General features: G+C 36.4%; 1 protein-coding gene across 2 annotated transcripts in view; it reads left to right on the top strand.

Moving 5' to 3' along the window:
* The window catches only part of LOC103075343 (potassium channel subfamily T member 2), a 265,002-nt gene that overhangs the window by 162,520 nt on the left and 79,347 nt on the right, over window positions 1-23,135 (top strand). The window contains exons 16-19 of one of the 2 annotated variants that reach the window (XM_007471494.1): window positions 6,443-6,656; window positions 9,199-9,304; window positions 13,194-13,366; window positions 21,594-21,665. In XM_007471494.1, coding sequence (XP_007471556.1) covers window positions 6,443-6,656; window positions 9,199-9,304; window positions 13,194-13,366; window positions 21,594-21,665 — 565 coding nt within the window. The remainder of the gene's footprint in view (window positions 1-6,442; window positions 6,657-9,198; window positions 9,305-13,193; window positions 13,367-21,593; window positions 21,666-23,135) is intronic. The other variant, XM_007471495.1, reaches the window with a different exon arrangement.

Below are 23,135 nucleotides of genomic sequence, written 5' to 3'. Positions count from 1 at the left end.
CACGCACACACACACTTCTGGACCTCGTGTTACGACATCATTTTCACAGATAAATTCCTCTAAAGAGCTGTCTGCGGTTGACAGCTTGAAATCTTATTGTTCCCTCACGTCTCTACCAGTTTAGTCTGAAATGTGCAATCATTATATTACTCTGGCAAGGCCACCGCTCTCCTCTTTGTCACTAAATCCAATGGACATCTTCGCAGCGTGCGACAGTTCTTAAAACTCCAGTGCTTTTCCTCTGCATCCTGTACATTCATTTTCCCTAAATAGTCACATCTGATCTCAGAGATTCAACTGTCCTCCATAAATTGATGCTTCCCTTACCTAAATCATTACCTTAAACGTCTCTTCACAACAATATATTCAACTGTCCGTGGGTTATTTCTATCTGAGTGCCTACAGGAAAAACTGACGCGGCATATTCAAATTGAACTAATCTTTCCCCCCTCATTCAAAACCATTTCCACCTCCTTTTTTTTTTTTTTCGCTAGAAACAAATGGGACATCATCATCCTCTGATTGGTAATGCCACAAGTCTGACTGTTATGATTCCTCTCCTCTTACGCTTCATAATTCACTGAATTCTACTAAATCTGATCATTAAGTAGCCCCTAACATCATTTATTTCTGTGTCCACTCTCAGTGCTATCAGTGTGGTCAGTCTGAGCCTCCCTCACGCTTTCCCTCCACTGCAGCACCACCCCCCAATCTTTTGCGCACGCCTCCGGCCTTGCTGCCCTACACTCTCCTCTGCCTTGCAACCAGAGTAATAATGTTTACGTAACGTTATAGTCATTCTCCTGCATTAATCTTTTTAATTGCTTCCTATGAGCCATTGGAAAAACAAGTCTAAATTTTATAACATGGCTTACAATTGGATGATCAAAACCTCTTTTTTACATGAGGCAATCCCAGTTTGCCCAGGACAGTACCAGTTTATATACATTGTCCTGGTGTCATTATTAAGAGAAATCTACTTTGACTCTCAGGAAGATCTTAATTTAGAAGATAAATTACACTGTCACTTAAAGTTTTTTTTTTTTTTTTAAGGATTCTTTCTTATATTTTTAGTCCCACCTTTTACCATCCCTTCAATTGCTTTCCTAAGTCCCAATCATACTAAATTTCTTTCAGTCTTCACTAATGGTTTTTCACCAGTGGACCTTAATGCTTTGTTTCCTCAGGCGGGATCTACTCCTCAGCCCCCAACTTTGCCTGTGTAACTGCTTCTAATCCTTTGCGTCTCAGTCCCAATATCACCCCCTCTGAGGCATATTTCCTGGCCCTGCTTGGCCTTTGTTAAGTGAATCTGATTGTCATTGATATAACATGATTATTTCTCTTCCATAGCAGTTCTATTCATTTCTTTCACATATTCAAGAATTACTTATTGAGTACCTAGTGTGTGCCAGGAACTCTTATAAGTATTTGTGATTAGAGAACAAGCAGACAAAGATCCCTAGCTCCCAGAGCTAACATTCTATCATGGGGAAGACTTGCAATAAATAACACATATTAAAAAAAAAAAAAGTAAAGTATTTAGTATGTTAGAAGGTGATGAGTAATAAGATAAAAGAGAGAAGAAAACAGAGCTAGTAAAAGTGTGTATGAATTTTGGGAGAACTGGGTTTTTGAGTGGATTGTAGGCCTCATGGAAAAGGTGACATTTGAGAAAATATTTGAAGAAAATGAAGGAATTATCCCTGTGATTGTCTGAAAGAAAAACATTCCTTCAGGGATAATAACCAGTACAAAGGCCCTAAAGTACGAGTAGGAGCCTGACTGATGTGCTCCAGGAACAGTAAAGAGGCCCTCGTATACAATGGAATATTACTCAGCCATAAAATGGAACAAAATTGGGTCATTTGTAGAGATGTGGATGGACCTAGAGAGTGTCATACAGAGTGAAGTAAGTCAGAAAGAGAAAAACAGGTATCGTATATTATCGCATACATGTGGAATCTAGAAAAATGATGCAGATGATCTTATTTGCAAAGCAGAAACAGAAACACAGACGTAGAGAACAAACGTATGGATACCAAGGGGGAAGGGGGGGTGGGAAGAACTGGGAGATTGGGATTGACATATATACACTATTGATACTATGTATAAAACAGATAACTAATGAGAACCTACTGTATAGCACAGGGAACTCTATTCAGTGCTCTGTGGTGACCTAAGTGGGAAGGAAGTCTAAAAAATAGGAGATATATGTATACGTACAGCTGATTCACTTTGCTGTACAGCAGAAACTAACACAACATTGTAAAGCAACTATACACCAATAAACATTAATTTAAAAACGTAAAAGAGGCCTTCGTGACTCAAACATGATGATTTGATGGTAAGAGTACAGGAGATGAGAGGGAAAAGGTAAAAAGAGGTCAGATCCTGTTGGGCTTTTTAAGTCAGTGTAAGAGTTGTAGCTTCTACTCTGAGTGAAGTGGGAGTCATGATAAAGTTCTAAGCAGAGGAACAGCGTGATCTCACCTGTGCTGAACTCCGTTTTAACACAATCACTTTGGCTGCTGTTGAGAATAGATGGTTTAGGTCAAGGATCCAGTGTATTTTCAAGTGGCATTGGTAAAAAAGAAAAAAAATTCTGTGTATACTGTGAAGGTAGTGGAACCAGGATTTGCTGCTGAATGGGAAGTGAACTGTAAGAAAAAGAGAAGTGTAAAGAACTCAAGGGTTTTCATATAAGCAGCAGGAAAAAGGGAATGGCCATCAATGAGGGTGGGGGAGTAAAGGTTTAGTGGGAGCCAGGGGAGATACAGAGTTCAGTTTGGGACACAGTGAATTTCAAATATCTGTTAGACATTGAGAGGAAGATGTCAAAGAAGAGATTAGGGGCTTCCCTGGTGGCGCAGTGGTTGAGAGTCCACCTGCCGATGCAGGGGACACGGGTTCGTGCCCCTGTCCAGGAGGATCCCACATGCCGCGGAGCGGCTGGGCCCGTGAGCCATGGCCGTTGAGCCTGCGTGTCCGGAGCCTGTGCTCCGCGACAGCAGAGGCCACAACAGTGACAGGCCCGCGTACCGCAAAAAAAAAAAAAAAAAAAAAAAAAAAGAGATAAGAGTCTAGAGTTTAGGAGAGAGGTGTATGCTGAAAAAGTAAATTTTGGATTCCTGAGCTTATGTATTATATTTAAAGCCATGAGACTGAACAAGATCATTGAGAAAATGATTGTGGGCAGAAAAGGGATAAAGACAAAGGACCAAATCCTGCAGCACGTCAATATTAATATCAGGATGATGGGAAGAAACCAGCAAAGGAGACAAAGAAGGAGCTACTACAAGGTAGCAGGGAAACCAGATGAGTGTCCTGTCCTGGAATCCAAATGAATCAAGTGTATGCAGAGGGTGGAGTTACCAGCCATGTCTGATGCTGCTAGTAGGTCAAATAACATGAGAACTGAGAACTGGCTATTGAATTTAGCAAAACAGTGTACTTTGCCTTGATAACAGCCCTTTCAGTGAAGTGGTAGTGGAGGACGCCAGGTCAGAGGGGTTTATGACAGAATGGCAGAAGACAATGTAGAGAAACTAGATCTAGACGACTCTGAAAAAATTGTGCTGAAAAAGAGTGCAAAGAAGAGACTTGGTGGCGATGGTAGATGTGCAAGAAAGTGAGAAGGGCAAGTTAATCAGGAGTATATGTAAGAGAATGAGTACAGTGATGGACCATGGAGCTTAACTTAGGTAAGGAAGTGAAAAGACACCTGTTGGTTGAAGGAGACTGAAAAGCTAGTGAATTTAATAGATTATAGTTCCAGTGGGAATCAAAAAGGAGGGAGCTGGCAAGAGATGAGGTGACAATAAGTATCAAAGAATGAGATGCCAGAAATAGAGCTTATGTGTAATCAATAGTAATTATAAAATCTAGGGTATGACCGTGAAAGTGAATGGCTAAAGAATGATGGGAGAAAAGGCCATTAGTGGAGTATAATCTATAAAAAAAAACATGGAATCACTATGTGTACACCTGAAACTAATATAAAACTAATATAATGTTGTTAGCAGTACTTAAATTAAAAAAAAAATAAACTACGTGGGATGACAGACACAGGACTGAACAAAGAAAATAGTGAAAGATACTGGGTACAGAGCTGGGGTATTATAGGGGATGAAAGGAAAATGGTCTGAAAGAGGCAGTGAGAACATTGAGGGTATCTCCCCACTTCCAAAACACAGACATCTCTTTAGGTGTTGCAGCCTTCAGAACTGCAGGGAAAGATGTCAGAGAAGAGCCAGGTTTTGTTAGGGGAAGGAAGGATTCAAAGAAGAGCTTGTTTCTGTAACTGTGGCTGCTTTCTAAAATTGTGTCTTCCCTCTGCTAAATTCTGACTTTCTCTTGGTCATATCCCCCAAGCCCAGCTTGGTGCCAGATATCAGTGTTGGCAGAATTGTCAGGGAGCGACCACATTTCCTGTGTTGGTCAGGAAGATGGTGAAAAGGTAACTGGAGGTGATGTGGAGACATATTTGGGAGGGGGTGGAATTCAGAGAACATGGTTCCTTAGCAAGCAGGTGGGGACTTATCCTCACCGCAAGAGTAGGGCTTAGTTTTACATAAATGGAGGTATGTCTGTTTCATTCCAAACGTAAATGAGGGGGAAAAAGAAATGTCTGGTGAAACTCTCATGTTCATTTGCTTGAAGGATTTCGTCTGCCATAACTTCTCTTTTCTCTCTGAATTAGGCGACGTGGTCATCTGCAGGGGATAAATGTCATAAATATAGATTTGGATTAATAGTATTAAGATGCAAATCATATCATATGGCTTTATTTCGATAAATCAACCTTATAAAATTTCATGTTTGATCAGATCCAGTCACCTGATTAGTGGAAAAGTCAATTTCAGTTTTTCTAAGATCCCCATCTCACCTCTAAGATAGATTGAATTATAAATTAATCCTTATTTATGGTGCTAAAACATTGGCCGAGTGTACAGCTTCTGATGCCAACCGCCTTTGTCTCTGCTCAGATACTGGAATTGCTGACTGCTGGTCATCACGTCCTTTCCTTGGGCACAGCAGCTCTAGACATATTCTTACAGGCCCCTCGCAGGAGTCTCCCCTGTTGCCTGTAGACACACCAGCCCACCCCTCCCTCTAATCTGAGTGTTGTGTATAGTATATGAAGAGGTACTAGCCTCTAAAACCTGACCTCCCACATTTCAATGTTGAGGAATACCCAGATATTCTCCCCAGTCTCTTGTTTCTATCAACTTTCACACTCAGAAACATTGAGATGCCAAAACCCATGGGGTTCCCTCCCCCCTTTACAAACTCAGGCTGTTATAGTGGAGAAGGTGGCAAGGTCAGACAGAAGTCTGAAGGAAATGGAGAGTGTTTTAATAGTTGCTTCGAAGAATGAGACGAAATGAGGGCTAAGGGCTTTCAGAAGGATGACCGGCTATCCATAAGAGCATATGTGAAGTGAGTGATCGTAAAATATGGAGGCACTTATCCGTTAGATTGGATTATTTCTTCCAGAAGGGGAGAGACATCCACTTTCCATATACTGATGCTTAGACTAGTTTTTAAATGTTAGTTTAAAATCTCAAAGGAAGTTGTTTCTTCCGCTTACTGTTCCTTGAGTATCCCAAAAGGCTTAAGCTATTTAGATTCGCTCTTGCTATTGCCCCAAGGTATTTCCGTGGCTCCTGTGCTCATGATTTTCTTTTAGGTCAAAAAAATCAAATGTCATGATTTCAGAGTAGCCCTTCTCATCCCCTAGAGAAAAGCTCATCCCTCCTCCCACTTCCCATCCCCACTATTCCGTATCACATAATTCTGTTTTATTTTCTGCATGGTATTTAGTGTTATCAGGAATTACTTTTTTCACTTCTCTGTCCACTTGATTATCTTAAAGATAAATCCGTATGTGTAGAAACCTTGTCTGCCTTGTTCCTTGCATATCTCAATTGCCTAGACTAGTGCTTGCCACACAGAGTACTTAATAAATACTTGTTGAATAAACATAAACATTAATGGTTCTACTGTAAAAAAGTGGTTATAAATCAGTAAGAGAAAGATAACAAAATGGGGGAAAAAGATATAATGAGAAACCCACAAAATGCAAATGGCCTAAATTTTTTTCATTAATTTTAAATAAATATAAATGGAAACAAGGTATTTTTTTAACCGAAATTTCTAAGTATTTCAGGATTTCACAAATCTTATGTTTCATACTATAGAGCTGGTTGCAGCAAATACACTTTTGCACAAATACAGACATTTTCTTTTATCCATGCGGGCAAAAATACTCATATTAAAAAGAAATAAATAACATTTGAGATTAAAGGATAAACAGTATATCGTATATTTCCTGGTTATACTGGCTGTATTTCATCTCACTTTGATCATTAAATGATTGACAGGTCCTATAGGTTAGGTGGCAAATGCTTTGATGGATTTTCATGTCTCATTGTTCCAGGTACTGTGGCCATAGACTTGCAAGACACAAGCTGTAGGTCAGCAAGTGGCCCTACCCTGTCTCTTCCTTCAGAAGGAAACAAAGAAGTCAGAAGACCCAGCATTGCTCCCGTTTTAGAGGTTGCAGATACGTCATCACTTCAAACATGCGATCTTCTAAGTGATCAATCAGAAGATGAAACTACACCAGATGAAGAAATGTCCTCAAATGTGGAGTATGTTTGTAAGATTTACTGGGATTTGTGCTTGCCATGAAAAACTAATATCCTTCCCTTCTGGACATCCTAGAATCAATCCTACATGCTTCTACCAAAACACCCTTCCTATTAGCCAGCATCTCTCTTGATGATAAAGTAACCTAAGTCCCCAAATTTCTGGCTTCAACAGCTATTGACAGCCTCATTTTTCTCTATATTATCCTTTATCCTTAAAGAAAAAATAGGTAAATCGGCATTTCCATGATATAACCTATATCATATTTTACATATTTTTCTTTAAGGATACAGTTTGTATTTTCATAATTATATGATTTTGTTGAATTATAATGTACCTTCTACCTCTAATTTATTTTTTCACTTCCATATTGAAGTTCAGTCAATTATTCAATGATGTGTAATGCAGCTTCTTCCATTAAGCTTCTCTTATTTCAGCATTCTGCCATCATTTTTTATTCAGGATACATCAATAATATTTTGAATGAATGAATAAAGGAAGTACTGGTTCTCTTTACTAAGATTCCATAACAGATAGTATCAATGTTTAAGCTATTAATCACATTTTAGCCTACAGTAGAGATTGTTTACTTGTCGTATATTATGTTGGCATTTCTTTTTTTTTTTTTTTTTTTCGTTACGCGGGCCTCTCACTGCCGTGGCCTCTCCCGTTGCGGAGCATAGGCTCCGGACGCGCAGGCTTAGCGGCCATGGCTCACGGGCCCAGCCGCGGTGGGATCTTCCCGGACCGGGGCACGGTTTTTTTTTTTTTTTTTTTTTTTTCGTTACGCGGGCCTCTCACTGCCGTGGCCTCTCCCGTTGCGGAGCATAGGCTCCGGACGCGCAGGCTTAGCGGCCATGGCTCACGGGCCCAGCCGCGGTGGGATCTTCCCGGACCGGGGCACGAACCCGCGTCCCCTGCATCGGCAGGCGGACTCTCAACCACTGCGCCACCAGTGAAGCCCTGTTGGCGTTTCCTGAGGAAAGCACAGTGTTCAACAGTCTTGACAGTGGAGTCTGAAGGAATTTGTGTCCCATGGCAGTTCTACCTTATACTGGTTGTGTGCCAGTGACTTTGATTAAATCTTCTGACCCACGATGCTTTATCTGTAAATAGTGTTCATATGAAGATTAATTGAGATAATAGAGTAATGTGCTTAGGACAATGGTTTGTGCAGAGTAAGCATTCAATGAGTATTAAATACTATTTGGTGTAGTATTGGTCGTAGTGGCAAAGGTAACAGTCAAACACTTCTAATATTTTTCATATAATAGAAGTTCAATCAATGTTGAGCTGAACTAAAATGAACTGAAATATAATTGAAACTTAGAAAAATCCTTCTGTTAATCCTTCACACTTTTAAATATTTATTACAAGAAACTTACACATACCCACAGAAGACAAGTCCACTCTCCAAGAAATTAATAATACTCAAATAGATTTATGAAATATTTGACAGGAAGGAGAAGAGGTTTGACCACCAGTATATTTCTAGAAATGGTGTTGTGTGGTGTGATACAAATTCTTTCTTTACATGTACTGAAAAAACTGAGGTGGAATCTTTTTTTATATCTAGAAAAATGAAAAAGATGTTGAAATAATAGTGGTAGACTATGAACTTCTAAATTTGCAAAATGTTCCCCATTTTACCATCCTAGCTAATGATGTCTGGAATAACTAGATTTGAAATTTCTTGGTTTGAAAGATAAATTTTCTTTATCAAAAGAGAGCTTTCATATTGGATAAAATAACTTTGCCTCTACTAAATTTTCTTTTATTTCTTAATTTCCATTTGTGCTGCTACTTTTTGATAGTTTCATTTTGAAAATTTTACAACCATAATGTGACTATATTTATAAAGTCAGCAAATAAACTGAGCATCTTTGATAATATTTAAGCGTGATTCCAGCAAAAACTCTGGCTTTTGTGTGGGTCTAATGATTTACTCAATCTAAAATAATTTACTCTTTTTTGGTTATGCATCCATGACTGATGAATAGTGATAGAGTGAATCATAATAATGCATTTTGCTTTAATGTGTTTCGTAAAGATTAACATTACTATTTTCTAAAATGTGTCTAAATCTTTTAAACTAAGGATTGGCAAACTTTTTCTGGAAAGAACCAGCTAGTAAATATTTCCAACTTTATGGACCATGTGGTCTTTGCCCCAACTACTCAACTCTGTTTCTGAAGCATGAAAGCACCCCAAGACAATACATAAAATGAGTGAGCATGACAGTGTTCTGACAAAACTCACTTCTGGACACTGAAATTGAAATTTCATATAATTTCATGAGCTGAAATATTATTCTTCTTTTGACTTGTTTTTCCAACCACTTAAAAATATTAAAACTACTTTAGTTCACAAAACCATGTGATGAGCCAGATTAGGTCCATGGGCCCTGTTCTAAACTATTTCCATATCAAAATAAAGAATTACTGCATCTAACTTTATCAAAGTAGAGGAACATGGCTATAACTTGATTGTCTGACTTTGCCTGCATTAATTCAAGGCAATTCAATATTTCATATTGTTTTACAGATATGCTAAAGGCTACCCACCTTACTCTCCATATATAGGAAGTTCACCCACCTTTTGTCATCTCCTTCATGAAAAAGTGCCATTTTGCTGCTTAAGACTAGACAAGGTAAGCACTTACTGCTGTTATTTTCTGTAAAACTAAAATGATGGCATTGTGTAATTACATGTATTTAAATAATTTTGTATAGTCTTTTGACTAAAATATGTTAAAAGAATATTATCTTTCAAATGTAAATGTAATACATAAAGTGGTGAATTTTACTTTCTTAACTGCACTAGAGGTTACCCAAGTGCTTTACCCTCTACTAATGTAGCCAACGAGTTGGTCAGTCTTTGTTTCAAAGAGAAAAACAAAGATGCCAGAGCCTCAAACCAGAGTCTCCCCAGATCATTTTGGCCAGATGCACTCTATTTATTTTACTAGACATTTTTGCCTCAAATCTCAAAGTGGAATCGCTTGACATGGTGAAATTAGCTAGTCATAATTGATTATTGAATTATTAGACTGGAAGTGTCTTGCTTAATGTCCCCTTTCCTAAAGATTTTACAGTAGTTCTTGGTTCCTGTCTTGATATTCATGAGAAACCATCCAAAACAGAAAGATTCCAAGAAAGCAGGAATCTTTCTCTTTCACAGTATGGCCATTGGACATGACCTGGGTAAGAATTTGTTTTCATGATGAGTCAGAGAGCAGGTAAAGAGAAGACTCTCAAACCCCCCATCTCCCAGAAATTAAAATGTGCCACTAATTCTAACCAGGAATTTCTTCTTTTATTCTATATTTTGGAGTTAGCTGGAGTTAAAATCCCAGCTCTCTGCTTACAGGCTCAGCCATTTGGGCAAATAACATTATCATTAAACTTCAGTTTCCATATCTCCAAAATGCTTGTAATTTTAATATGAACCTTATAGGGTTCTTGTGAAGATGATATAAATTCACGCATGGAGAAAGCTTTTCACAGTGCCAGGAACGTAATAAATGTATAGGCACTTAATACATTTTGTTAATATTTTTACTACTGTTATTTTTTCCATGTGATAAACATTATGAATCTTGGCTGTAGCTATCACTCTTGAGGAAGATTAGCAGATCATTAGAAAATTTCTGCCTCTATCTTCCTAAAGTTTTTTTGTGAACCCTTACCCCTGCTCCCAGATGTTCATCTGGGTCCATTAAGGTGGACAGTTCCGTCTCTCGATGCCTTATTTTTTGTCAGTCCTTGTTTTGCTTTCCTGCTTCACGGCATTTCTAGTGCTGGCTCGCTCTGCATCTTTGGTAACCTTGATGCATCTTAAGCTTCAGAGCCCTTCTCCTGTATTGGCCTCTTCCAAGAACCTGTGACTGATTTTTTATGTATGACTTTTGTGGTTTTTTCCTTAAAGAATATTTCCAAAATAATATAAGCTTTAGGTCCCATAAAGCTTGGGTTCACATCTGGTGGCATTTTACTTTTTAACACACAAAGATGAAGGTAATGTTGGGAAACCGAAGAGTCGAAATGATTCCACTGATTCCCAAGAAGGGAACCTGATACAGGAAAAGTTAAACTTTCAGAGATGAGGCTTGCTGGAGGAGAAACACTCTTTTAAAGCCAAAAGACAAGTTGTCTCTTTACCAAAGTAAAAAAGCGATGTTTCCGAATATCGTTGATGGGCCGATAACATCTGGGGTTATCCATTCTTTAGGTGGCGTTAGTCTGGCTGGAGGTGGTGGTCTGCTCTGTAAATGAGTGCCCATTTTGCGATTAGCAGATGGGGTTATGCAGCCAATCCTACTGTGTCCATGAAGTCTGTGAGCAGGTATTTTGTTGCCCAGTCCGTTTTGCATTAGTATCAGCAGGCTCCTTTTTGGTCAAGGTTTATCAATACTAAATTCCCTGTTTTGTCCTTGTTCTATTTCTTTTTTTTTCTTACTAGTTGAGCTACTTCTAAATCTTCTAAATTAGTTCTTTTACCTCATTTGATCTCATAAAAATGAAGTTCTTAATAATCTCAGCCTCAGCCTGTCATCCTCTCCTTCCACAATCTCTTTGCACGTGACCTAATTTCATGTGGCTTCAGATCCTTTTTATAGTAGTAATTCTCCCATCATACTTCCAGTGAAGACTGCCTGTCCTCCGTTACCACTCCCCATTTCTCCATTCTTTCTTATGCCTTAATCCTTCCTGCTGGATTGATCTTCCTACTTGCATGATTACAGCTTTTAGAAATTCTACTAATGAGATCCTGTTAGTGGTAAATTCTTTCAGTTTCACTTTCCCTAGATATGTCCTTATTTTGTCCTCCTTCCTGAAGAATAGTTTTGCTGGGTGTCCAATTCCACGCTCTGAATTTTCTTTTTCTTTTAGCCTGTTAGGATTCTATTTACTACCTTCTGTGCTCCACACTGCTGATGAGAAGTCGGCCATCGTTCTAATTTGTGTTTCTGGTAGTTAAAGCTCTCTTTTCTCTCTGGCTGCTTTTAAGATCTTCTTCTTGTCTTGGCTGTTCTGCACTATAACAATGTGTATGACACTGGGTTTCTCTTTATTTATTTGGATTAGGATTCATTGGGTTTCCAGAACCTGAGGATTTGGATATTTCATTAATTCTAGAAAATCCTCAGTCAATATTTATGTGAATAATGCTTCTTGCTGATTCTCGCATCTCTTTTTCAGGTATTCTTTTAAAATGTGTATTAGACATTCTCACACTATCTTCCAAGTATCTTAATTTTTCCATACTACTTTCTCTTTTCTTTCTGTATTCTGAGTAATTACTTCAACTAAATCATGCAGTAGATCCCTTCAGATGCATCAAATGGGCAATTTAAATCATCTTTTGAGCTTCTGTTTTTAATTGTTATATTTTTAGTTCCAGAATAGAGTATATGCAATTTTTTAAACATCTAAGTGAATATTTTAAATACCCTCTTGTTCTTTGCTCATGCTTTGAATGTTCTCTTTTATTTCTTTAAACATAGTAAACATGCTCATTTTCTATTCTGAATCTTATAACAGTGAGATCTATAATCTTTGTGATTCTAATTCTGGTGTTTATTGTTTCTGCTGACTCAAAGTACCTTGTTCCCAACAATGTTCTGTAATTTTTTATTAAAGAATAAAGGCAGAGAACATTCCAGAGTTGATGATGAATCCACAGAGAATCAACGAATCTCAACCCAAATAAAAAGAAACCCTCATAAAGACATATACAGATTAAAAAACCGGAACACTAAAGCAATTCTCCAGGCAGAAAATTTTGTTTAAAAGTATCTTAATTTAATAATGCTAAGTCCAGTAAATTCTAGCTCCCTAGGAAGTAGCAAAATATCTTCAGGAAACACATTTTGGTAATTTGTTGTTATTATTGTTAACATTAGTATTTTACATTTCAGTATTTGCATCGCTATCTTGCCAGCTCAGGTATACATTTAGACAATTTGGGTTTTTTTCTTTTAATTTTTGTTTTTGTTTTTTAACCAAAAAAAAAAAATCCCTTTTGATATCGATATCCATCCTTTTGGTATTCCATACTTGGAATGTTCCAAGGTTACTTAATTTTAATATTACTCTATTTCTGGAAATAAAGTCAGAGGCAGATTATTTATTTTTTTCCAGCTTTATTGAGGTATGATTGAAAAATACAAATTGTTTATATTTGAGGTATATAACATGATGCTTTGATATACATATACCTTGTGACGATTCCTTAATATTGATACCCAGATGTCATCTGGCAGCAAGTTTCAGTTTGCAGTGGAACATGTGTACACTGTGTTGCTGCCTTTTCCTTCCCCAAATCAAGCTGCATACCTGCAATTCATTTGTCTTGTCCATGCACACCTTCAGGCTGGAGAACTGGGCATAGAAAAATGTAACTATTTTCAAATTTGTTAGAAAACAAAGGATTTACTAGGTTAGATTAATTTCACATTTCCAGATCTTCTAAATATTTTTACCCAATATTAGTGGAGTATAAAAATGGCCTTTCTTTGTATAATTTTTCTTCTCTAGAGTTGCCAGCATAACTACTATGAGGACGCAAAAGCCTATGGATTCAAAAATAAGCTAATTATAGTTGCAGCTGAAACAGCTGGAAATGGATTGTATAATTTTATTGTTCCTCTCAGGGCTTATTATAGACCAAAGAAAGAACTTAATCCCGTAATACTGCTATTGGATAACCCGTAAGTATATTTTTAAATGCACAAACAAGACAAAAATTTGTTAATATTTTATCAAAAATAATTTAATTTACTTAGAATATTTTAAATCAGATGCATTATGGCACATGATTCATTGAGAGATATATTCTGTGCTATGGTAGAAAACAACCATTGTATATGACTGTGTTTCACAAATACAACTTAAAACATCACTGGAGTACTCTGAGCCTTTTATTTAAAACTGTTTTTGCAAGTGGTCATTGCTCTCTACCAGTGGGAAACATGCCACTGAAATAATTATAGTTATTTTCATTAAATTAATCAACTAGCCTGGAAAATCTCTGCCGAAACTGGACAATTTCATTGTCTTTGTGAAGAACCATTAATTATCAGAGGAGCATATTAATGATCCATTTTATATCATACCATTACACATCATCATAAGTTCTTATGATTCTTCCACTGTTAAAACGTATATTCTGTAACATAACATGAATAGTTTGTGCTTTACAATGTTCATTTCTTTTGAAAATGTTTGATTGATATACTCTTGTGAAATAAGACTACTTAAACATTTCAAAATCCTTATATGAATATAAATATACAATCACTAAATGCTGTGGTCAAATCCATTGTATACTAAAATTGCAATATTTCTCTCTCTGACTCGGATTAGTAGCAGATGGTCCATAAATCAATACTATGTTTTGGAATCCTCCAACTCTCCTCTTAAACGCTAAAGTGATGCAAATTTCAGGGTAAACCAAATGAGGCCAAAATCTGCTGCCTTGCCTCTGCTTTTAAAATTTATCAAAAGAACTTTTTCAAAACAGAGGTATCGCCCCAATATATTGTAACTTCATGACATTATTTATTCTGAATATATGAATATCAAGATACTGATTGCTGCATCTTGTTTTAGAGTCAGTATCTCAATGGTAATCAACTCTAAAACTTGAGCACACCTCTAGAGGTTTCAGTTGAAGAATTTTCAGGTCTGATGACTCGATGACTTCTTTGATACCACTTTAGCATCCAAGGAAAGGTGAGATAAATTAAGGGCAGGTGTAGGGGAACAAAAACTTGGACCCAAAGTCAGAAGAAATAAAAGCTTAATAAAACAAATCTTAGGAGAATAAAAGTTGAATTACTGGATGGCTAGGGTGATAGAGTATGGTGGCAAAGCACCTCCAAGGCCTTGGGATATATCCCTTATTCTGGAACTTTTCTGGTAGGAGGCTCTAAGAAACTGGCGAAGATCTGGCACATAAGAGATGCTCATCAACTATGTGAATTCAGAAGTGTCCAATTTTGGCTCTTTTTGCTTATGGTGTAATGTGTCCACTGCCTTAAAGATGAATTTAAGACAGGGGTATTTACAAGTTGATTGACTTAGAGCATTCTCATCTCCGATGGCTTGGATCAAAGTGAATCAACTCAGGCCCCAGAATACAGAGAAGCAGATAGGAAGAGGCTTAGAAAGAAAGAAGTGGCACTGTGCCTACGGCAGCCCTGTGATAAAGCAAAGTGTAAAAACTATCCTTTCACCTTCTTTATATTATTTCAAGGTATAATTTCTTGTCCTGTTGTGTAAATCTCCTAATTGGGTTCTTGGACCCGATTTCAATGTGTATGTGTGTGTCAGAGGGTTTCTCCACACCTCCAGCAAGCAATGCTCAGGACATCAGCTCAGTTCTGGGGGAATTCAACTCACTTCTGACACCATCTACCCAGAAATAGCATCGCATTCCACAGGTTGAAAGTTCAGTCTTACAAAACTGTCCCACCCCCACTTCAGAAGCCATTCACAAGCCAGGTTATCACCCCATAACTGATCAGCTATAGATTGGAAGTTTCAGTGACCCCCTCCTTGGACTTCAGTTGCCAGTTGCATGTCTAGATTGTTACCTGTATTTCTGACTGAGTGGCTTTAGATCGGGGGTTCCCACAACCACCTACTCAAGGTCAAGTTATTTGCTAGAGCAGCTCACAGAATTCAGAGAAACATTTTACTTACCAGATTGCCACCTTATTATAAAAGCATATAACTTGGGAACAACTGGATGGAAGAGATGCACAGGGCAAGGTATGGGGAAAGGGCATGGAGCTTCCATGCCCTCTATGTGGGCACCACTGTCACCAAATCTCTACCTGTTCACCAGCACAGAAGTTCTCCAGACTCCATCCTTTTGGGTTTTTAATGGGGGCTTCATTACATAGGCACGATTGATTAAATCCTTGGCCATTGGTGATTGAACTCAATCTCCTGCCCCTCCCCCTTCCTCAAAAATCACGGGGTGGGACTGAAGTTCCAACCTTCTATTCAGGTTGGAACTTCAGTTTCCCTGGCAAACAGCCCCATCCTTAGGTACTTTCCAAAAGGCACCTCATTAATTTAAACCCAGTGGTCCTGGAAAGGGGCTTGTTATGAAGAACAAGACACCTATTTCACCGTTTTTGGCTCCGAAGTGATTTCACGAATTGAGGATTAGAGACCAAATATTATGACAAAAGATGCTCCCATTGCTGTTATCACTCAGGTAATTCCAAGGGTTTTGGGAGCTGTGAGCTAGAAAATGTGGTGAAGACCAAATATATGTGAGAAATCTGAATGTGAATACCAAATATACATTCCTTATAAACCACAATAAAAGAATCAGTCTTGCCAAATTTGGGAGTGGAGTTTACTCCGTGGAGTGGAGATGGGCTCCACTTCTTTTCCATATCCAGTCTTGCTAAGTAATCTTATCTCAGAGTCACTAATCCTCCTTTCTCCCCCTTATTATTCCAATGAACAGGTGGCAGGAGCTAGGATTTCTTAACCTGTGTAGACTTTGGAATTGCCATAAGTAAATCAGCCTCTTTCTGTTTGGTTTTGAATTAACAGATTACCAAAATGCCCAGTTACTGAATGATTGATTGATTGGTTTGTATATTACAATTATAAAAGTCAAGTGGTTATTTCTAGAGTCTTAGTTCCTGAATCTGATCAATCACAGAAAAATCTGAAGACTGTTTCTCTTAGTTACTGGCAAACTGGTCAGTATTTCAATATAAATATAGATGTAGCTTTTATCAGAGAATATTTTATCTGAATAATACTGTAGTGACTATTTAATAAAATTAATATTCTTTGCCACCACCCTCTGCTTATTATAGTAATAATTGTTGAGCATTTACTACATGGCAATCATCACAGTAGATACCTAACCTTTATTTCACATTGTATTTCCATTAAAAATATATCCATGTCATATAGTGATGATTTATCCTCAGAAAGTTGTACCAAGCAGCTTAAGATCTCAAAGCTTACAACTTACAATGAAAACATTTAAAGAATTCAGTCTGTGTGACTTGATTACACCACTGCCTCTTATTTCATAGAAAGGAAAAAACAGGCCAAAGAAGTTAAATGATTTTTTCCAAGGTCAATTCTAGAATTAGAACCTTCTCTGCAATTCATAGTTCATTGATCTTTCAACTATGTGACCTTACTTCACTTACAGGTTTTTGATATATGCAAAAATACATTGTTTGTCAGTTGTTTTTAGAAACAAGAATATTTTAACTTTAGAATATTTTGCATTAAATTTTTTCTTTGCTTTCCTAAGGACTTACAGTTTGGAATCTAGCTATTCACATGATGTTGTTTGTTAAATGATTTTAATGGGGTTTGACTTTTTTTCAAAGCATTGAGATGAAAGCTCGGGCTGTAAAATTTATCAGCTTCCTGTGCATTTCCCAAAAGCAGTATTTAACATTTTTATTTGTTGTTCTCTGTTCCTTTGATTGAGAAAGAGGAAGCAAAAATTAAACACCAGTAAATAACGTTCCAGGAAGTTTTATGCAATCCTCTTCTTTTTTTTTAAACAATGAGATACTTGTTTCTCTGCTGTGGCTAGTATTTTTCAGTCTATCCTACAGTATTACAAAGAAATATGTTTTCTTTAAAATATTTCTGGGTTATAAGAATTTGCACCCTAATAATTGTACGCACTTCTACAATTATTAGCTTAGTGGGGTTTGACTTTATTTTAAATGCACATTGAGCATTGCTGAAAATAATATCAATACATGGCTACTTTAGGAAATTTAGTTGAAGACCAATGTATTCAATATACCAGAAACAAATAACAGATGCCACAAATATGGGATTTAAAAATGTAAATTAGGGCTTCCCTGGTGGCGCAGTGGTTGAGAGTCCCCCTGCTAATGCAGGGGACACGGGTTCGAGCCCCGGTCTGGGAAGATCCCACATGCCGCAGAGCAGCTGGGCCCGTGAGCCGCAACTGCTGAGCCTGCGCGTCTGGAGCCTGTGCTCCGCAGCGGGAGAGGCCGGGATAGTGAGAGGCCTGCGCACCGCGATGAGGAGTGGCCCCCGCTTGCCACAACTAGAGAAAGCCCTCGCACAGAAACTAAGACCCAACACAGCAAAAATAAATAAATTGATTAATAAACTCATACCCCCAACATCTTCAAAAAAAATTTTTTTAAAAATGTAAATTAAACTTATGATATTCACATACATAATATGTTAAAATAAGTCTTCACAATGTTTCCAAATAGAAAGCCTTCTCCATTTCATATGGTAATTACATAAAACCCGGGTACATTGGAAAACATCTTACACTTGATATGGGTTCATTAGAGCTGGACTCAGTTCTGATTGATTGGCCATCTGTTCTCTTTGGCCTGTTGTTGTGCCACACTGATTTAAAATATTTTGATTACCATCTCACCCTTAAAGATCGTCTAGTCATCTCATGCTACCATTTCATATGAGGCATGGAAAAGAGAGTCAAACACTTTGGAATATATTACCCAAAGCTACACAAGGTTAAAGTACAAGATCCAGGCTTATCTTCTTAAATTTTACAACATCTTGTTTAAACTATCCCTTTACTAAATCAATCTTCTTTCCACATATAGCTACAAGTAAGATCCAGTTCAGCTTTTTTCAAAAATAATGATAAACTGTCTGATATGTCAGAGTCCTTATTAAAGACATTCAGACCTTAGACTCATACAGATCTGAAATAAGATCTAAGTTTACCCTCTTAATAGGCCTGTTGCGTATTACGGAATTTCTGTAAGCCTCAATTTTCTCATTTATAAAATGAGTAGAACATTTATCTTAAGTTATTTTGCAAGTATATAAAATAATGTATATGAAGGACTAGTACAATATCTGACTCATAAAAGGCAGTGAGGAAATGTCAGCTTCCCCCCTTCTACCAATCAAGAGAAGGACATTGTCACTATTTAAACTGATGGGAAAATTTCTGTGAAAACCCAATTAACAAAAAAAGGGAAATGTATTTCAAGTTGTTGAAATTAAGCTACTACTATATTTTTAAGGGAGAAATACACTTCTTAAAAGTGGAATTATGAAATGCTAGCAAAATAAACTCTCACTGCATTCTTTTCTTGAATTTGAAATAAAAAAATTAAGTTCATTATAGTTATTAGTTAAATGGGAAAAAGTGATCTTCAACTTGCAAATCCATGCAATTTCCCAAAACTTTTAACTTCCTATCAATAGCTAGGCTAATTCGTATTTGCATATAATGAAAATTTTTATATAATAATGAAGATATTTTAAATATAATGAATATATTTAGACTCATAAATAGTCGTGTTTCTTAATAGAATTACAGTTAGGACTCTGATGAATGATGTGCTCATTTTTTTTTACTAAGCAGTTTAGTGCCATCAAAACCTTTGCCAATTTACTTAAATGAGCCAACATAATCCATATGAACGTATAGTTGATATATTCTTTATATTTCAGGTTTCCTTTTAAACCACCTTTATCAGTAAAAGTAGTGGATGCATCTGTTTGTTAGACAAGTTAAATTTTGCAGGGTATGGCATACTAAACTCCCTACATTAGATATGTGCCTTGTAACATAGCTGGATTCATGTAAGGATGAATCGTGCTACCACAATACAGATGTTACTTTCTAAGGATTTGGAAGATTGTTTGTGCATTGTAAATACATGTTTGTGGCAGAATTGCATGTCAGTAAGATTCATGAGTTTTAAGAATATATAAGGCAATAATTTTGATGTCTACGTACTTTGAATGATTTCTACTGGACAAAACAAAAAAATACAAAGGCCACATCTTCAGTTTTAGCTCTAACAGAAGAGTTGGCATAACGTAAGGACTAGTGACCCCGGTACTTCTTATCACATGGAAAATTTTTGGTATCTTTATTAAGTTGAATTATTCAATAACATTAACTACTGTTGCAAGACTTTGGAAGACAGATATGTTACAGTGGACAGATGGTCAGTGAAGATAGTGTAAATAATTGAAATAGTCTGAATTTTTAAAAAATGAGGTTATTCCAGACAGGGTATAACTCTGCAATTAATAATGAGGAATTATGAACCCAACTCTGCTACACACGTTATTGAGCTACTCACTTTATCTGACTGGAACTATGTTGGAGCAAAGAGAGATAAAACAAAATAATAACCCCCCAAGTGACACAGTCAAAAGGATCTTTCAAAGCACCGCAGAATCTCAGTGCTGTCCCTGTCTTGTGCCACTTGTATCCTGACGTATTCTTCTATAATCACGAGGTGGGTAAGAGACATGGAGGGTCTTGAGTCAGCAGTGAGAATACCCCCTCTAATTTTAAGATGCAGAGCAGTGCCCAGAAAGAGAAGAACTGGCAGGCACTAGCGAAGACCACTACTGGGACTGTATATGGTTATGTTTGTTGAAAACAACCTACAGCATGAGCTTTAAAAATATTTGTAACCTGTGATTCACTAATGTGAAAAGTTTTATGAATGTTTTGGGGTAAATGATAAAAACAAATGCTAGAAAAAGAGTCATCCAAAAGTGTCCAGATGAGTAACATTTATAATAGCAGGATATTGGAAATAGCTTGTAACTCCAGTAATTAATAGCACAAAAGTGAAAATAACATAAATGAAATAATTGAGGATTTTTAAAATGAATTGTGGTACATTTATAATATGTAGTAATATGGGGCCACTTAAAATGGTTAGGAAGTAATTTATTGATGGTAGGAATGTAATCAACAGGGATAGTCTTTGGAAGTTTTCTTTTTATGCTTCACTGCACTGAGCATTATTTTTCTTTAGAGTGGAAAAAGTTGAGTATGATCAACAGGAAGAAAATAAACCAGGGAAGACAAGACTTCTTCAGGCTGGGAGAAGCACCTGGGATATTGCAGGGGCTGTACTTGCCTTTGCCTAGAGGTTCCCTTTGCTTCTCCTTTACTGAGCCAAATCCTACTCGTTCTTCAACATCCAAATTAAATATTTCCTCTGTGAAATGATCCTGAACTCTGTCTCCTGAGTGCAAATCTATTCCTTATTTTTTCAGATTACAATATGTTGTAATTTTGTGCCTTTACTTATGTGTTCCAAAAGCTCTATTTCTTACAGTACAAGTTAACAACATATTCTTTTTGCATACACCTGCGTATATTAAAATGTCTGTTAGATAAAACTTCTTGGATACATATATGCTGAGGGAATAGATGCATGAAAGAATTAATAATTCAAAATGAATACAAATTCAAAGAATTACAAAATGAATAAGTAGATTAGGTAATTTCTAAGGAAGCTTCCAGGTTCATGATTCTTTCCCCAAATATGCATAAAGAGTAAAGATTTCAGTTGCAGTACAGATTTGCTCAACAATATATATTGAGGAAATCAGTAATGGAAAAGGTGAATTACTTTAATTTTATATTTATATATTGATGGGTACATATACTATATTTATTTATTGATATGTTGATATATTAAGGGACATGTTGTGATTCTGTATATCCCTTAGAGAAAATTGCTCTTAATAGGCATGCTAATTTATTTCCTTATGTTTTATATCATCAAAATAAAATCATCAGTTCCCCATTTTACAAGACTTTCTCAGCATGAATAATTTTAAACTCACTGACAAGACTTTTTACTCATAAATTAAGAGTATCAATTCAGTGTTTTTGTAGAATAATGCCATAATGTTTCTGATTTAGAAAGCAGAAATACAACTTGTTTTTATCATTGTTGAGCGCATTGTATTATTCATAACAAGTGCAAATGACATTTTAAAATTAATGTTGAGAGAAAAGGCACTTAAAATTAATCTTGTCAACAGTGTTTAGTTTTGGAAATGAAAACTAAGTCAACTTACTTCCTTTCCCTAGAAGTGCTGCCACTGTTGTGACATTGTGTTTCATTTTGTAACCCATCTGCTACTTAGGCCAGATATGCATTTTCTGGATGCAATCTGTTGGTTTCCAATGGTTTACTACATGGTGGGCTCTATTGACAAGTAGGTGACAAAATCTTTGGCACACTAACTAGTGTGGTGTCCTGTGGTTTGTCATGTGCTGCACCCCTGTGTTGCATGATGAGTGTAATTTGCCATTTCAGTGTTGAAAATATGATGTATATTGCATGTGGAGCTTATGTTCTCGTGTTATACATCTTGCATTCAAACTTCCTAAGCAGTAATCTGTTGTTGAATTAAGACAAATCTTGTTGCATGTCAATTTTGTTCCCTTTCTAAAGCTATTCCAGTTTTGTGTCATCTATAGCAGTAACTTTATTACTGTTAACATCTTTGTAGAGAAAACCTAGAATTTCAACATTGTGATGCATTGGTATCGTTATCATAACTTCTGGAAACCTTCAAAATACTTTGGAAATGCTCATTTTAAATCAGATTTATTAATTTGAGCATTTCCTTGACAGTCTATTCTGGTAACATATCAGAGTCTTCCAAAAATTTGTTAATTAAAGGTCAAATGTGTGCAATGCTTCAGTTTTAAAATACAAATTGTTATATGCATAAATATGACATTATAACAAATACAAAAACTAAAAGATCAGAAAACTAGTATGCTTATAAAATGTGTTAATTTTCCATTCTAAAAAAAGTCAGCCCAAAACATTCCAAATAAAATGCTAAAAGTTATCCACTGAGAACTTTCATGCTTACATTTCATCTTGTAGATGCTGAAAAAACAAAGCTTTGTAACTTTGACAGTGTTTATTGGCTGTGGACACATTAAAGGCCAAACAGATTAACATATATTTAGCTTCCATTCTACATTAATATAATTTATGTTATCAGTTGCATAATACTAACCAACTAACTAAAATGTAGATGTACTAAAACTATTATTTAAATCCATGAAAATGAAATCAATCCATATTTTATCAATAGTAATGTTTCTTTGTTGTGAGAGTATTCTATTAAAATTCATTAGAACTTTATATTTAAAAGATATAAAATAAACCTTTCATCTGTCTTTTTTGATGTAAACTATATAATGAATTCTCCATCTATAAAAGTATTTACGGGGAGGAAAAGAAGAATGGAAATGATCAAATCCCTAGGATTAGAGATGAAACAGGATTGGCTACAAGTTGCTAATTATTGAAGCTGGGTGATTGGTACAGGAGGTTCAGTATATAGTATTCTTTTCTGCTTATGTTTGAAATTGTCCTTAAACATAAATAAGCAAAGAAAACTATGAATGAATTAGAACACACTCACAAACATTCACCTATATTCATTCCTTTACATTCTAGTTCTCTTCGAAAAGGAAGTCAGAGAAAGGTAGAAAGAGGGGCAATGTCAGTTAGATTATCTGTAACTGTTTTTCATCCATGTTGACTTTTTTCTTGGGCCACCATCTGGTGACCAAACTGCGTAAAGCAATAGTGCTAAAGAAAAAATGGGCAGTGGCTTTGTAGATAAGATAGTGGGGAGAAATTATGATAGACACAGAATTAC

Source organism: Lipotes vexillifer, unplaced genomic scaffold (assembly GCF_000442215.2).
Source record: "Lipotes vexillifer unplaced genomic scaffold, Lipotes_vexillifer_v1.1 scaffold764, whole genome shotgun sequence".
Classification (NCBI taxonomy): Eukaryota; Metazoa; Chordata; class Mammalia; order Artiodactyla; family Lipotidae; genus Lipotes; species Lipotes vexillifer.
Note: the sequence above shows the minus strand (reverse complement) of the source record. Positions and strands in the feature narration are given on the sequence as shown.